The sequence below is a fragment of the Malaclemys terrapin genome, chromosome 4 (assembly GCF_027887155.1).
Source record: "Malaclemys terrapin pileata isolate rMalTer1 chromosome 4, rMalTer1.hap1, whole genome shotgun sequence".
In the NCBI taxonomy this organism is placed as follows: domain Eukaryota; kingdom Metazoa; phylum Chordata; order Testudines; family Emydidae; genus Malaclemys; species Malaclemys terrapin.
In genome coordinates this window covers 142,647,285-142,665,229 of record NC_071508.1, presented here as the reverse complement: position 1 = coordinate 142,665,229, position 17,945 = coordinate 142,647,285, and the positions used below count along the sequence as shown (strand labels likewise).

Genomic DNA, 17,945 nt, shown 5'->3' with positions numbered 1-17,945 from the left:
CCTTTCTTTTGTCTCAGCACGGGACCACCAGAGCTGGGCAGAATAATACAGGGCAGAACAGCAGGACGACTCCAACTCCTGCTCCAGCCAGCAGGGATAAAGGAGGGAACAGACATGACCCGGGGAGGGGGCATTACAACTGCCGGTCTTCAATCCCCTTCCCTCTATGCACTCAGAAGAGCGGGAGGCTGAAGGATTCAGCAGGTCCTATTGGAACTCTCCTTCAGGCCAACAGTGTAACTACAGCAGCTGCACTCACCACATGGCAACTGAAGTATTAGGTACATTCCGTTTGCTTTTGCAGCCGCGAGGGCAAACAACTAAAGAGAAAACTTAGATCATGCAATTGGTCATACTCGCCCACAAAAGCTTCCTATTTGCCCCAGATGAGTGGGATTTTACAAAACTGTCTTAAAACATACACATTAAAAAAAAACTGATTTCTTCATAAACAAAAGGAAAGAATGCATAACTGCTAACACACTTTCAGCTGTGCACAGAGTCTACACTTCAAAGATCCCACTTTGAGTCTGTTCAATTTGATCACCTTAGGTTCTTCACTATATGATAACTCTTCCTATCCAACTTTTAGTAGTAGACTGTTGCACAAGTGATAGTGTGACGCCAATTTGTTTCAGGGTGTGTCAGTCTTTAGCCTTATTACAGTAATAAGACTCACACTAAGCCTGAGAAAGATATTAGATAAAAGTATTATATTTGGTGAAGAAAGATCTGCTAGACACTAAGGCTTAAGTTTCAACTTACTTGCTCAAGACATTTAGTTTAATTTCATGCGACTATATAATGGATTTATCTAGCATTTCCTTTGTATCCAGGGGCGCAAACTACAATATTAGTATATGGTAATATAATGTGACAGCACAAGTAATACAGGAAATAACGATGGTTTTGGAAGCCAGCTTTTATGCAGATGATCAATGTAGAGTTTAAGTGATGTTCACTGTATTTTTGCCCTTTATTATATTTTCCCCTCTTTAAAAAGAAACTCACCCTCCAGTGCCAATGGACCTCTTCTGGTGGTTTTTGGAATCATAATAGCGTTGCAGAATCATAGCGCTCCTACTTTTCAAATAACCAATTTCCACCTCAATGTAATTCTCCAAGTAGGAAATGAAAATGGATTTGATAAGCTTAGACAAGAAAGTCTGCTTATCAGTACCCAAGTTAAACTCCATCAATTTGCTTGAAAGATTAGTAGTTCTTTATGCAAAGGAAACAGAGAAAAAAAAAAGTGTTGCATTTGTATGAATTACAGTATTACATGTTTGCAACGCAGCTAGAACAATGAGGTCCCAATCCTGACTGGGATATCTGAGCACTACCAAATTTAAACAAAGAACTCTGTATAATTTATGCACAAAGGTAATGCTATAAGAAAATGGCAGGCTGTGATTTCGTTGTGGAAACTGCATCTTTCAACACTCACCACAACTTTTTTGCAATGCCACTTACTCAGATTTGGCCCATCCACCCCCCTCCATCATGACATCGGGGAGGTGGATGAGAAGGACAGTGGGGCCTGGGACCTGTGCGGATGAGGGCTGCACAATCCTGGGGGCTCATCCCGCTTGCTGCCTCCCCTTTGCATCAAGTGCTACCACCTGCAGTCAGCCCCACCAGCACTGGTGCTGCCAAGTTTCACTTCTGCCAAGTGGAGTGGGCTGGGTCTGCTGACCAGCCATGTCTCCTGTGTGACCTCAAGGATTTTGCCTTCCTCAGCTGCTGGAATGCATTGGGGGACACACTTGGGGAGGACCCAGTGAGTGGCGCCAGGCAGGAGCTTATGCTTCCTGCAGGGTGCAGGGCTGGGATGGGGTGGCCCAGCAGTGCCAACCACCCACAGCATCTCTAGGGGTTTCTGAGTTAGGGCCAGCTCCAGGGTGCAGCGGCTTGGGCCCCTTTACCCCACCCCAGGGATTGGAGGAATGGGGAGGTATCCAGCTCCTTGTGGAGGGTGTTCTTCCAACTCAACATCTAGTCAGTTACAAAGCAAGAGTTTTGGTCTTGTAACCCCAGCCACGCACACAGCTGCACCCCAAACCACAACTTCCACAAATTGTGGCCACAACTTTTGGACACCTCCACCCCCCCAAAAATTCACAACTTTCTTACAGCTTTCTATATACGGTACAAGTGCAGTCAAATTGTTAATTACACTTTTCATATTTCAAGAATAGGGTGTTATATACTTTGCTAAATAATAATGTCAGTCTCTAATTCCTCAAAAATCTAGTTACTTTCTTTAAAAGTACAACAGCTGTTTTCTAAAAGGTCACACAATTTAAAAAGGAAAACTGTCAAGGCAGATGGGCAGCAAAATAGTCGTCCAATTTTTAGAGGAAGTTGGAATTTTCGTCCTTTCTTCCCACCTCTTAACAACAAATGAACCTTTCGCAAGATGCTACTTACACAACAAAATGTTGATAATCAAATGATAGCTACCTTGTATACAGCTCATAAAGATTCTTAAGATACTGTTCTGCATCTGACTTCCTGTGTTCTTCTAACTGATCCTTTACATTACTCTATAAAATGGAGGCATAATCTCAGTTAATGGAATAAGAAAAATCAACATTTCATATTATCTATAATAAATAAGGCTCCATGTTTGTCTTGGAGGTCATGGAAAGTCACGGATTCTGTGACTTTCAATGACCTCCGTGACTTCTGCAGGAGGAGCCGCCCTGGGCCAGGTGCCCCAGCTGCTGCTGGGGCAATCTCAGGCTCCCCCTCGCCCCTCCCCAGGAGTTTGGGGGGGAGGGGTTGTCAGGGCTTGGTATTGGGGTGCGGGGCAGTGCTTACCTGGAGGGGGGACTTCGCCCTCAGCTCCCCATACTACCTCTGCTGGCAGCCAGGCACCACCCCCACAGCTCCCATTGGTCGTGGTTCCCAGGAAATGGGAGCTGCAAAACTGGGACTTGGGGCAGAGCAGAGGCAGCATGTGGAGCTAGGGTCGCTGCTTCCCAGGAGCTGGGTAGGGAGCCTGCCCCAGCCTCACCAAACCCTCACCCCTTCCCCTGAGCACCTGCACCCCCCTCCACTCCCCAGCACCCGTGCACCCCCCTCTTCCCCCAGTTTTAGTCAGGGGTATTTTTAGTAAAAGTCATGGACTGGTCATGGGCAGTGATTTTTTTTGTTTACTGCTAGTGACCTGTCCATGACTTTTACTAAAAATACCCCTGACGAAAACTTAGCCTTAACAATAAACCCTCAAGAAAGTACTGCATCTTATATAACACAGTCATACATATTTACTTTTTAATCTCAATTTACAGATACCTTACATTTAGCTCCAGGGTTTTAGATAAACGTGTTTAGTTTAAGGAAACTAGTTTGGAAATGCAAGATGTCTGCTGTTTATAAGATATAAGAGCCAAAGCATCTGATTTTCAAAGCAAAAAGACTGGCAGTCTACATGCCTTCTTCGTACACAAACAGAGTAAATGAACACAACTGATGAACAAGTGAATAATTTAGATCCACTTACAATCATGTAAGTAAACAGATCACTCCTCCTTCAAAGAAAGCCCAAGAATTAAATCTAAGGAAGCTTCAATTTTATGATTAGGCTCTAACAATATTGTTCTAGATAGGAAGAACAAGATCTTCCACACCTACAGAAAAGTAGCTTTACACATGTGAGTAGTCACACTGACTTTACTCACGTATATAAGTATTTGCAGAATGAGGGACTGTCATTTTCAGCTACAGCAAGTTTTCATATTACTACTATATTAGCTGTGGGACCCTATTCTTTGGCATACATTATTTTAGCATATTCAGTGCTAGCCTCACACTGGAAATCTGACTCCAAGAGTGAAAGGATTAAAGATATTTACTAAACATAAATTTTTATTTTCCCAAATTTTTGATGCTGGGGCTGCAGAGATAAACCAAGTATGTGCCTGACATTGAATGACAATCCGAATAATTAGTGAATACATCTATTCTTCCAGTTTAAGTCTGCGTATATTTGTATTTTATGTATTCTTGCTTACATTGTGCTTATAGTACACAAACAGCTACTTTAACATCCTTAATTGATAGTTTTTGTTGGCATTTTTAAAGAGCAGTTAAATGTGATTTTTCCATGATTAAGGTTACTCAAAATATTACAAACAATATAGATTCTTTGGGATTTTGTTACTAGAAGTACTTAAGGAATCTTCTTATTCATTCTTAACAACCAACTTTAATACACCAAATTTTAAATACCTGAAGTTTGACTTCAAATATATTTTGAATAAGTTTGGCCAATACAGTCTCTGGACTACTAAAGATATCTCCAACTTGTTTGTTCACTCGCTGACAGAGGATGGCTGTATCTTCAAATATATCATTCCTCAAGGAAGCTCCCTAGAGATTAAAGGCACATTACAATGAAAGATCTCCCAACCAATAGATATCAATAATAATAAAATGCACGCACAAATAATTGACCCAAATATAAAGATATATCTGGTTTTAAAACACGTTACCTCTTGACATTGTTTTATGTATACATCAACACAGTGGGAATAGCCCTGTGGGATGGGAAAAAATGGGAATTAATATGTTTTCTATGCTTACAGTATGTGAAATATCATTAAATACAGACAATTCAATAAAGAAAATGCAGCAATTATGGAAAACGGTCTGCTTAGTTTTAATAGAAGATTTATCAAAAGGATGAACTTTCTCAGACCCATTTTCTTCAGAAGTCTAGACCAGCTTCATTACTGTATTCATTAACAACAGGTACTTAATGCAGCATGTGCTTTTAGAGTTAAAAACTCAGTCTTTACCTTGAAGTGAAGTAAAACAGCTGCTACTTCTCGCATCCTGGAGATTTCCCCCCTTCTCTGTGCATTGGTAAACTCCTGAATCAGTTGCAACTCTAAATCATGGTACTTACCTGAAAAGAAAAAAATATCCATCAGGCTTTGCAAGGAACTTTTTGACAAAGAGAGTTGAATGTTGTCAATAAAAGCAGATTAAAGAACCAAGCAACACAAGTTAAGATTGAGCAAAATTGGTTGAATGGGGGAGGAAACTTACTTGCTATTTTTGATTTTACTTCAGAAAACCTGTTAAATCAAAAAACGTACTATTAATCAAAACCCACACACACAAAAAAATTCAAACAAGTATTAACATGTTAATTTAACACTTTTGCTGTCAATTGTAGTTAGGGTTTAACAACATATGGAGCAGGAAGACAATGATATTTCAAGCTTTATCTGTAAGAAATCTATAATAAATTAGTATATAATTTACAAGGAAATAAGTACACTCAAATTAGGTTTTTTCCAGCAAAATGTATCGAGTACTTTGAGGTGTAAGTTCAAAGGTGAACCTAAATACTCAAATACACTCATCATGTCAAAAACTACTAAAGAAATCAGCTGACGCCAGGTACCAAGAAAAAAACTGAAGTTACACAATAAAGTTATAGCTCTTCCAAATATTATTTAAAATGTTTGAATTGGATTTTACCTGTCAAAAGGTAACTCCTGTGCAATCAGATGCAACTTCTGAATAATATCAGCTGCCTCTTTAATCTGTTAGGGAAGGAAAGTCATAAGTTTACTAAAAAAACCCTAAAAGTTATGGCTATAAGATTTCTCTCTCTTCACAATTTCCCCCTCTCCACTCTTTTTAAAGTTGCTTGGTATCCACATGGAAAGTAATACCCGCTTCAGGACTCTCAGCATGTTTTTATTATGTCAAATCAATCTTCATTTACATACTAGTAGTTCATACAATTTCATGTAAACATAAGCCTCTTTGTTATAGGATCACAATAAAGCATCTTAAACCTATAAAACCAGCTAGCTCATGTGTCTAGTGCTACTGCAACGTTACAGTGTGCAAGGGATCTGAATTCGAGATTTAGCTCAATCTCCCACTCCTGAACTAGAAAGGAGTAATGCTGTGACGTTTTGCTAAACCCCAGGGTAAAGTGGCTAGCGACCGTTCCAGCCAGGTCAGAAGCAGCAGTAATAAGTCCCAAGTAAAGCTGCACCCTGACTTTTTTTCAACTAGAAAGGGCAATCATGGCACGATGCATGGAGGGTTAAAGTAGTGCATCTCTAGAGTTTCTAAATTCAGGCTAGAGGAGGGGGGTGGGGAAGAAATCAAATATAAATTATTTCCTCTAAGGCAGAGGCTATGTTTCAGATTAAAGGGAATTTAATCCTGGGGCTATAAAATAACATCTTATAACAAACACCCTTGTCAATATTTAGTTACAAAAAAATACCAAGTGCAGTTAATACAGTGTGCAAACTCCTATTTGCCCATGGGCAGGAAAACTTTTGACAGGTGACTAAGATAATTTGTCTTTTCACTGTCAGTCATCATGATAAAGGGCGGCTGTACAGATTTTAGTGACAGTTTTGGCAGGCTGAGTTAAAATTATGAAAATGCAAATCACAGCTTTTGCAACTGTAAATATTACAGCTGGATGTTACTGAAGCCCTTTAAAAGCTGAAGTTTGTTGACAGGTCAAACAAAATGCCTCCATGATGGTTTTGGAAGCTTCATTATTGCAGCCCTGGGGACTGGAGGGCACCTTGAGTGGGGTAAAGAAAATCCTAGCCACAGTGTTAAAACTAGGGCTGTCAAGCGATTAAAAAAGTAATCGTGATTAATTTTTTTAATCATGCGATTAATAGCGCTGTTAAAGAATAATAGAATACCATTTATTTAAATATTTTTGGGTGTTTTCTGTATTTTCAAAAAATTGATTTCAATTACAGAATACAAAGTGTACAGTGCTCACTTTATTTTTGATTACAAATATTTGCACTGTAAAACCAAAAGAAATTGTATTTTTCAATGCATCTAATACAAGTATTGTAATGCAATCTCTTGATCATGAAAGTTGAACTTACAAATGTAGAATTGTGTACAAAAGAAACTTGAATTCAAAAATAAAACAATGTAAATCTTTAGCACCTACAAGTCCAATCAGTCCTCCTTCTTGTTCAGCCAATCGCTCAAACAAGTTTGTTTACATTTGCTGGAAATAATTCTGCCTGCTTCTTGTTTATAATGTCACCTGAAAGTGAGAACAGGCATTTGCATGGTACTGTTGTAGCCGGTGTTGCAAGATATTTACATGCCAGATGCGCTAAATATTCACATGTCCCTTCATGCTTCAACCACCATTCCAGAGGACATGCGTCCATGCTGATGATGAGTTCTGCTCGAAAATGATCCGAAGCAGTGCATGTTCATTTTCATCATCATGAGTCAGATGCCACCAGCATCTGGTGATTTTGATTTTCTTTTTTGGTGGTTCGGGTTCTGTAGTTTCCACATAAGAGTGTTGCTCTGAAGACTTCTGAAAGCATGCTCCACATCTCGTCCCTGTCAGATTTTGGAAGGCACTTCAGATTCTTAAACCTTGGGTTGAGTGCTGTTGCTTTCTTTTGCATTTTGTCAAATTTGCAGTGAAAGTATTCTTAAAATGAACATATGCTGGATCATCATCCAAGACTGCTATAATATGAAATATATGGCAGAATGTGGATAAAACAGAGCAGGAGAAACACAACTCTCCCCCAAGGAGTTCAGTTACAAATTTAATTAATGCATTTTTTTTAAAACGAGTGTCATCAGCATGGAAGTATGTCCTCTGGAACAATGGCTGAAGCATGAAGAAGCATATGAACCTTTAGTACACCTGGCATATAAACAACTTGCAATGCCAGCTACAACAGTGCCATGTGAATGCCTGTTCTCACTTTCAGGTGACATTGTAATTAAGAAGCGGGCAGCATTATCTTCCGTAAATGTAAACAAACTTGTTTCTCTTAGCGATTGGCTGAACACATAGGAGAACTGAGTGGACTTGTAGGCTCTAAAGTTTTACATTGTTTTGTTTTTGAATGCAATATGTAATAAAAAACTACATTTGTAAGTTGCACTTTCATGATAAAGAGATTGCACTAGAGTACTTGTATGAGGTGAATTGAAAAATACTATTTATATTGTTTATCATTTTTACAGTGCAAATATTTGTAATCAAAAATATAAAGTGAGCACTGTACAGTTTGTACTCTGTGTTGTAATTGAAACTGATATACTTAAAAATGTAAACAAACATCCAAAAATATTTAATAAATTTTAATTGGCATTCTATTGTTTAACAGTGTGATTAACTCAAAAAAAAATTAATCGTGATTAATCGCGAGTTAACTGTGATTAATTGACAGCCCTAGTTAAAACCACCAACAAAACAATGCTGCTTGATTTGACAGGATTAAGAAGATATGAACATCATGTGATCTCCCTGCCAGTTCTGTTCTTGTGAGCTCGAAGAAGGCTTGTAGACACTACAATAATACAAATATTTTTATTTGTTTCACAATTATTAACCAACTTCTTAACTGAAGGTCCAGAATTCAATAACACCTGTGTACAACAGAAGCCATGACAAATTAATTTTCCATGGTTTCTACTTCAATCCGCACACTTAAGTTTTTAATTGAATCAGATCTCAATGAACTGTGTTAAATCAAAATAAATACAGATGCTATTAAAAAACACACACACAAGTTAAAGACTAGAAGTACCTAAAGAATTTAGAAAAATATAGGCTGAGATGAACAGGAGGAAGTTTTAATAAAAAATTCAAGGTAATATATTTTAATCCATGTAAAGGACAAAACAGCAAAATGTTGATTACAGAGCAGTAATGCAGAGAAGGATTTGAAGATGACAGCAAACACATTAAACATGAGCACATGCTAAAATGATGTTGCATAAAGAGCAAACACTAATCTGGGTATCACTGATAAAACTAAGGAGGTGATTATTTTAACCATCTTTAGAAAAGTGACATCTGGAGCACTTTGCTCACTCATAGGCTTCTCATTACAGAAAGAGGACTGGTTAACCAGTCCCTCCAAAGCAGGGCAACAGAAGTGATGAGGAACAGAAGCTATGCCTTCATGAAGAGGCTGAAGAAATTGGATACATACAGTTTGGGGAACAGACTGCAAAGCAGAGATACGATATTACAGAAATATAAATGTGGGAGAATTATTCAGAGTAGTTAACAAGTGGCAAGATTGAAAGAACAATCCAAAAGTAGAAAAGATAAAAAAATCCAACTAGACTTCAGGAAAGAATTTGCACGCATGAGGTCAATAAGGCAATAACATAGTTTAGCCAGGGAAATCATCAAGGCACAATCATTAAGTGTCCAAGAAAGAAATTATTTTAACACTGTGGTAAAAATGTTAGAGTAAACCCTGCATTTATGTGGGGATAATGCAAGGGCAACCCAGGAGGTGCCATTAGCCCCAAAAGCAGTGAAATGTACACAGACATTTGGGCTCCAAGATCATATAACTGACAAAGAAATGTTGATATTTTACTTTTAGAGCGCACACAGGATTGCACTTAAATTGTTGTGGGTACAAGGAGATGGTAAAGCACATATCTAAGCAGGTTCTCCCTTATTCCTATAAATACTATCTCTACTTATGATTTGACTTAGGAGGTAATGTTAAAGTTACCGAGCACAATCAATATTCAAGCACCAAACTTACCTGGTATCTACATAGGATTACTTGTGCCTAGAAAATCTAGTTTCTACTCCCAGCTCTGCCACAGGCTTCCTTTGTGACCTAAAGCAAAGCGTTTGGCCTCTGCCTCATTTCTCTCCTTCACACCCACATCTGTAAGATGCAGATCCTACTTCACTGGGCGGTGCTAGAATTAATTCATGTTCATCAAATCCTTTCTTCACCTTAAAAATCTATTCAAATATTTTGGGATCTTCCAGTGGAAAGTGCTACGGCACTTCTAATTATAAATGGCATGAAAATACTAGTTAATTAACAATTACACTGCAGTAGGCTCAAAGTAACTATTCTAACCTGCACTTTGCTATTTAAATTTCATGTTACTACATGGGATTTTATATGGAGGTGTATGGTAAGCACTTTTAAAATAAAATGTATGCAAGTTTTATTTGGGTCTAGCTCAGACAGTTACTACAGATAACTTTTATATACAGATCTGGAAAAGGTTTTGTCTGCTTGTGATGCTTTTTTTTTTTTTAATTTAAATCTGTTCTCATTTTTCTTGAAGGACAGGAGCACTTTTTCACACACTCTCACTGACTAATGCAGAGTGCCAAACAGCAATTACTGTATACCCACAGACAATGATCCAAACAACACTGTGCAACTGGCTGCTACGGAGTATGGACATATGAAATGGTTAGTTTCTAATTTCGCTATGATATGCAGTAAGGGGATGGCTATTAACCCTGAGCTCTGACACATATTTCCTATAGGATGTATTTCAAGTACAGCCAGCCATCCTTAACATTTTTGCCAGGCCTGCAAAATAAATTTTTCCCATCCCAAATGTAGCAATTCCTATCCACCATGCACACCATGTGCAGTACTTTGGGTTAGCGAGCTGATTCTTTGGGATACATCTCAAATGTAACATTCATTTTACAGACTGCATGGAATTATCGGTGTCCTGTTTCCTGCAGCAGCTGGGCTCCACTTCTGCAGTTTGTTCCTTTCAGTCCCACTAGTCAGTTTATACGGATTTATGCTGTAAGGACAACTAGAAACTTTCTTCTTTACAATTCTTTTAAGAAGTATCTCAGCTTTCATGCCTAATTCCCCAAATCTTGGTGAGGGGAGAGAATACACCACCATAGGCTGTACATTCCCCAAAAGCACACTCCAATTATAAGTATCCATGGCCAGTCGGCCCAGCACAACAAAATCTCAGACGTTGTGTTCAAAAACTTTATGGATTATTGGGTGGAACTGAGGTGAGGGAGGGGTTCAAAGAAAAAAGGCAAGAGGTTTCTGTGTGCATTCTAAAGCTGCCCTCTCAGCATTTTTCAAATCTCTTATAATTTCATAAAATGAAAAATGCCAACATTGCCAAATTAAGAATCACTGAATACAAATGCTTTATCAGCAATCTGCAGGCTAATGTTGTTAATTTACATTTCAGAACAATGAAACTTTAAGAAGTCAGTCACTCACTGGTTTGAAGTCTGACCATGGTAAGTCATGGTAGCAGCTTGTAATTAGGGCAGTACTGCTTATTGCTTTGAACTGCTTTTATCCCGCTGACAGCTCTTACCTTTTCAGAGTTTGTGAAAACATCAGACTTCAGCTCTCCATCCAGAAACTCATTAAAGTATTTCATCAGTTTCTGAGCCTCCACAGCCCGTTGCCGTGGCGTGTTTACCCCCTCCAGTTGGTCACCAAGGTGACAGACCTTAGTTGCTACATAGCTGATGTGCTCATCTAATTCTTGGAAATGTTGGAAGGCAACCTGGGAGAACACAGACATGCCTATAAAATACCAAATTTTTCCACTTACTGTACTTAAAAAAATAAAATAAAAGTAAACTATTGATTCTATCTAGTGTCAGTCACAATGACAAGCAAACCAAACTGGACAACTCAATTACAAGCTCAGCACTCACAGCTAGAGAGAACTCCTGTGATGGGGAAAGAGATACAGTAACTCCCCACTTAACGTCCTCTCGCTTAACGTTGTTTCACTCTGACGTCCCTGCTCCATTACAGAACATGCTCGTTTAAAGTCATGCAATGCTCCACTATAACATCATTTGGCTGCCTGCTTTGTCCGCAGCTGGCAGCCCCCCCCCCCCCCCCAATCAGCTCCCCTACGCCCTCCCAGCGCCTCCCTCCTGCCAGCGGACCACGCGGATCAGCACCTTCCCCCTACTCCCCTCACCTCCTGCCTGCGGCAATCAGCTGCTTTGCGGCATTCAGCATCCTGCAGTGCCAGTGGGCTGTGCCTGTGTGGGGTAAGGCGGGGGCACCTCCCACTGCTTCATACTCAGCAATGATGTTCCCACTGCTTCATACTCAGCAATGATGATTGCAGTATTAAATTGCTTGTTTAAAATTGTTTAAAATGTACGCAATGCCTTTTGTCTGGCCAAAAAAAAAAAATTCCCTGGAACCTAACCCCCCACCCTCCATTTACATTAATTCTTATGGGGAAACTGGATTCGTTTCACTTAAAGTCACATTTTTCAAGAACAGAACTACAACGTTAAGTGAGGAGTTACTGTATATGCTTCATTTAGAGTGTACCCCTAATTACCCAGAGTTCACTTACTTTCTTTACACTTTTCTGAAGAGCCATATAACCCAGTGGTTCTCAACCCATGGTTGGTTTACGGCCCAATCAGCACACAGCTGCGGCCCATGTGACATCCTCAGGGCCATACAGGTAGTATGTATATTGTGTGGATGCAGCCCACAACACAAAGAGCTGCATAAACAGCCCACAATGGTAAATAGGTTGAGAACCACTGACATAAGCAAACACTGATGATGAAAGGCAATAGTCTATAATCAGACCTGGAATTTTAGTATTTTAAAACTAATAAAACAGGTTAGTGGCCCAATGCTCAGCTGATGTAAATTGATGTAGCTCTACTGAAATCAGTGGAGCTATGTTGATTTACACCAGCTGAGGATCTGGCCCCATATCTTTTAGCAGAGATATTTATGTAAAATACCAAACATAACTTGTAAAGTACCAAAACCAGATGTGACTTTAATTACAAATATGTATTGTACCCTAAACTTTGCCCTTCTCTATGCTAAAAGATACGGGGCCAAATCCACACACAAAACATACACACTTCATGTGTATATGGTTTAAAATGAACATTTTAAGTTATGCATAAGATACTGCAAATAAGATACATATTTTATAATTTTATTCTTAGTTGACTGATACTCACATCCCAGACTAGCACCTAAACTTTGGATTTGTAACAACATAAGAATGCCCATACTGGGTCAATCTATCTAACACAGTATCCTGTCTTCTGATAATGGTCGTTGCTAGATGATTCAGAGGGAAGTAATTGAACAAGACTGGTAAAACCACCTTCTGGCAATCAGAGGTTTAGGGACACCCAGAGCATGGTAGGGTTGCATCCCTGAACATCTTGGCTAATAGTCATTAATGGACCTATCAAACTTATCTAATTCTTTTCTGAACCCAGTTATGCTTTTGGCCTTCACAACATCCCATGGCAATGAGTTGCACACATTGACGGAAAGTTATCCCTGACTTTCGTTCTGCATGTTCCTGAGCCGCTCAATAGTGGTCACTCCTGTTCACCACTTCTTACGTAATTATGCTCCTACTACTTGACATGGCTGGCTATTGATACCTCGCCCTGGTACTCACTTCACTGTGGAACCATACCAGTCCTCATGCATTCTAGAAAGCAGGGCAGGGTTTGCTACTCAACAAAGCTTCACTCCACTAGAAATGGGTTTCACTCTAATACATAGCCATTAGCAACTATAATTTAAGTACTGCATTTAAAAGATATTATTTCCCTCCCCTTTAATACTCTCCCCTAGCAGATAGTTGCCAACAACTCCCAGGAGAGTGGAGAGGAATTCCTAATTCTTGGTCTTGTTGCAGGGGCTCCCAGCAAGGAATGAAGAGGAGCTGGTCTTGCTAAAGCTACTCACAGTGATTGAACATACGGCCTTCATGAGAACTACTGCAGTTGCCAATACCTCCTGGAGGGACTGAAGAGCCCAGCAATCCCTGAAGTAAAGACCTGTTTTACAGATAAGACATCCTCCCCCCCTCTTTTTTTTTTTTTTTTTTAAAGGGAACTGTTTACAGAGATCTGATTGCAAATTATGGGCCCCCTGTATTGAGAATTTTTTTTATAGGATAACACATTTTTCAATAGCTTTTATAATTTAATATGGACTATACACCTTAGTTCTCACCTGGTTGCTTTTCTGCAGCTCTTGTACTTTCTTGGCAAATTCCTTGGCTTCTTTCTGGCAATGCTGTTCCAGCTTCTCCACCTTTCTTTGAATCCTTTCATCCATTACCTGTAGTTCTTGGATATGATTTACAAATTCTTCTAATAATCTGATTTAAAAAATGATGATTTGATAAAGCAGATTTTAATAGGAAAAGGTTTATCTTACTACAGTAAAAACGTATTAAAGGCACAGGCCTAAGAAATCCACTCACCTGCAGGAAGGGGGAAGCTTTCTTTGGCTAGTGATTGAACCTAAGGTATCAATCTCTGTAGAATTGAAGCGTCTGGTTTTTTTTAAAGTTACATTTATAGCTCTTACACCTGTGCATTTCGTATTTTTATATAGATATAGCCGCTTGGAAAAAAACTGCCAAGCACTTACTAGCCCAAGGACTTGTCTCCATCAGGGATTTTTACAATGGTTTACTTATACCAATGCAAAAATTCCTCATGTAGACAAACACTAGGCCTTCTCACCAAGGTAAAAAATGCCAGTGCCAACTCATCCCCTGCAATTTAAGGAATAAAACAGCCACAGGACTAACCCTAATAACAAAAACAAATGAAAGATCAGGGAACTCTGCATCTGGGGAAATGCTGAATTAGCAGAGGAGAAGGTGATGGCATTTCTTCCAGGATGCTGTTCCTGGACCCTGTTTGGAGGATCCATTTTTTCATATTAGCCTCTGGCAAGTAAGTGTCCAAATAATTTGAAGCCCTTCCAACCTGATCCAACTACTAGAAAGGAGAAGGAGCACACACTTTCTGCTTACTACTCCCATCTCAAAGAGTCTCCAGGCAACTGTGAAGTGAAGGAAGAGTGGTATCTCTGCTATTCTACCCCTCCTGTGCCTCCTCCCAGTGAGTAGCTCCAGAGCCTACCTCCTCTGAGGCTTAGAGCTTTCCCACCAAGCAGCTGCATGAAACTGACCTGATTTTTGTCAGTTTCACCACTGCTCCGAATGTCAGTGTTTACTGCTGCTAAGACTGACTAGCTTTCACTTAGCTGCAGCTTTGCAAAGCTATGAGCAGCAGCAGTATTGGAGTTGTCTGTGCAGACTGCATTAGTTTATATACTGTTCACATTTCAAAAACCATCTTTGTAACTGTAAGGACTAAAAAAGAATCTTAACTTATTAAATCTTAGATTATGCAGAAGTTCATGAAACTTGCCCATGTAAATTTATTACCCATGGCAAGCAGGAGAGTCAGAGTCAGACTTTAAGATCAGAAGGGACCAATATGATCGTCTAGTCTGACCTGCACAACGCAGGCCACAGAATCTCACCCACCCACTCCCGCAACAAACCCCTAACCTATGTCTGAGCCACTGAAGTCCTCAAATCATGGTTTAAAGACTCCAAGGTGCAGAAAATCCTCCAGCAAGTGACCCGTGCCCCACACTGCAGAGGAAGGCAAAACAAACCCAGGATCTATGCCAATCTGCCCTGGAGGAAAATTCCTTCCCAACCCCAAATATGGTGATCAGCTAAACCCTGAGCATGTGGACAAGACTCACCAGCCAGACACCCGGGAAAGAATTCTCTGTAGTAACTCAGATCCCACCTCATCTAATATCCCATCACAGGCCATTGGACATATTTACCGCTAATAGTCAAAGATCAATTAATTGCCAAAATTAGGCTATCCCATCATACCATCCCCTCCATAAACTTATCAAGCTTAGTATTGAAGCCAGATATGTCTTTTTCCCCCACTGCTTCCCTTGGAAGGCCGTTCCAGAACTTCACTACTCTGATGGTTAGAAACCTTTGTCTAATTTCAAGTCTAAACTTCCTGATGGCCAGTTTATATCCATTTGTTTTTGTGTCCACATTGGTACTGAGCTTAAATAATACCTCTCCCTCCCTGGTATTTATCCCTCTGATATATTTATAGAGAGCAATATGGTAATGCTGCCACATTACTGTTCTTGAGAATCTAAGCTTATGGTTATGAAAGTAATCTTTAAAATGTGGCCTGAATGTAAACTACTGACACAATGACTACTGTTTAAAAATAATGACTCAGAAGTGTGAACCTCTTCCATTCATTTCAATGGGTAACTTCTGTTCTGAAGTCTAATTCCAGGGACAGCATTATTCTAGAAACCCCTATCCCAACTGCTGCAGCTGTCACAGAAGACAGGTCTATTACTGGCTTTTAGCCAGGATGGGCAGGGACAGTGTTACTCGCCTCTGTTTGCCAAAAGCTGGAAATGGGCAATGGGGATGATTACCAGTTCTGTTCACTCCCTCTGAAGCACCTCCACTGGCCACTGTCAGAAGATGGGATACTGGGCTAGATAGACCTTGAATCTGACCCAGTATGGCCTTTCTTATGTTATGTCTAAAGGGCTGGGCTTCTCACTAGGGGGTTGTCACTTATTAATGAAGCCTCTATCTTTGTCTTTCATATCTACCTCTGGCTAGTATGGGCTTGTCCACATGTGGAGATATCTAATTCCATATGCGGACATTCTTATTGTGGAATAAGAGTGTCTTGTTCAGCTTGATCTGCTGTAGATTAAGGTAAACAGGCACTAGACACTCTTAATCCAGAATGAGGGTATTCACACATGGAATTATTTAGGAATAGCGATTGTGTTTTACATGCACACTCTACCTTAATCCAAGTTAGTTTAGGTCTACCCTAAATTTAGTCCTACTGAGCACTCCTAAATTGTGACTAAAAAAGGAAGAAGGGACATCCACCCAGCCCCAAAATACTCATACTCTAGTCGATGACGGCTTTAAGAATAGCACTGGTGAGAGTAAAGTCATAATGAACAGCACTGATTGAAACATGGATTCTTTTCAACATATCAGAAAATCAAAATTGCTTAAGCCAACATGGCCTCTCTCACGCTAACCAAGATAACAAATGAACATTTTGTGGAAGATGCTGAGATACCACAACAATGCTCCATCCTCTAAAAACCAAAATGGTACAGAATATTTTCACTCCCCTCCCCCCCAAGGATATTGCTGCATAGAATTTTTACTTAATTGTGTTTACTTGTTGATTAAAGTTATTAAACACATCAAAAAGAAGGCTGGCCTTGTTGCCCAGGGACACTCCTCAAACCAGCTCTCCCTCTTGACCAGAAAAAATTACCACTATCAAAGCACGAGGCCAAGTAGAAGCCATTCCCTTTTATTTATCCCTGCTCATTTCTTACTGCTATATTTTTTCCCCTAAATAAAATTGTTCTGAAAGTTCATTAAAAATCTGGCTTGTGGTCACATATTTTAGCAATTCTCCCAGTTGGAGATCATCTTGGATACATGCCAACACTGCATATAGCTCTGTTACATATGTAAAAAAATTTGAATAATTAAAGATTGTTAAAACAAATTACACATTTTCATTACCTTTTGGGATCAAAAGCTTCTGCTCCACCTCTGGAACCTCCTCCAGGAATTCGCCATGCCAGGCGTTCAATGTACTCATCTGCCACAAAAGGCTCCTAGCCATAGAATAAAGACTCTTTACAATGTGCCACAGTGGGTAATTTACTAAGTTGCTGTTTACACATCATTATGAAAGTGGTTAAAAACTTCATTGCAATAAAGGCCATACACATATGCATTGGCCACTGTCGGTAGACAGGATACTGGGCTGGATGGACCTTTGGTCTGACCCAGATAGCCATTCTTATGATGAAAGGAACATGTCTGACGATGCAGGATCTTCAGGTAGGTAAACTTTTTTATTTTATATTTCTTTAAGGACTGTCTGTGTTCCTTCTGGACTATTCTTAAATTCTCATATTTGAGCAAAAAATATAGTTGTTACTCTATGGTACTATAATTTTAGATGCAGTTGTGATAAAAAATAAATAGCTGAAATAGGCAGATCTTCCTTTTACAATTTCACCTTTAAAGTAGTACTCAGTGTCAGTGAATGCAATGAGTAATACTAAATGAACAGTATGGTAATAATAATTAAATAACTGCACTGACTTATTTTGTTTAGGAGAATCCATCCTCAACATACAGAATTCTTAAGACTATCCACCTTCATTTTCTACAGTTTCAGAGTTATCTGCCAATGATAGTGTTTCAGTCACATCATCTATGTCACACAGCCACAATATATTGCC

At 39.5% G+C, this 17,945-nt stretch overlaps 1 protein-coding gene across 2 annotated transcripts in view; it reads right to left on the bottom strand.

Annotated features, from left to right (window-relative positions):
• EXOC5 (exocyst complex component 5) overlaps nt 1-17,945 on the bottom strand; it is a 40,336-nt gene that overhangs the window by 14,352 nt on the left and 8,039 nt on the right. The window contains exons 2-11 of one of the 2 annotated variants that reach the window (XM_054025876.1): nt 17,215-17,309; nt 13,800-13,915; nt 11,134-11,328; nt 5,497-5,561; nt 5,059-5,087; nt 4,806-4,915; nt 4,500-4,544; nt 4,237-4,377; nt 2,464-2,546; nt 1,012-1,221 (exon numbers count right to left, since the gene is read on the bottom strand). In XM_054025876.1, coding sequence (XP_053881851.1) covers nt 1,012-1,221; nt 2,464-2,546; nt 4,237-4,377; nt 4,500-4,544; nt 4,806-4,915; nt 5,059-5,087; nt 5,497-5,561; nt 11,134-11,328; nt 13,800-13,915; nt 17,215-17,293 — 1,073 coding nt within the window. In that variant the 5' untranslated portion in view covers nt 17,294-17,309. Of the gene's footprint in view, nt 1-1,011; nt 1,222-2,463; nt 2,547-4,236; nt 4,378-4,499; nt 4,545-4,805; nt 4,916-5,058; nt 5,088-5,496; nt 5,562-11,133; nt 11,329-13,799; nt 13,948-17,214; nt 17,310-17,945 lie in introns of both variants that reach the window. The other variant, XM_054025875.1, reaches the window with a different exon arrangement.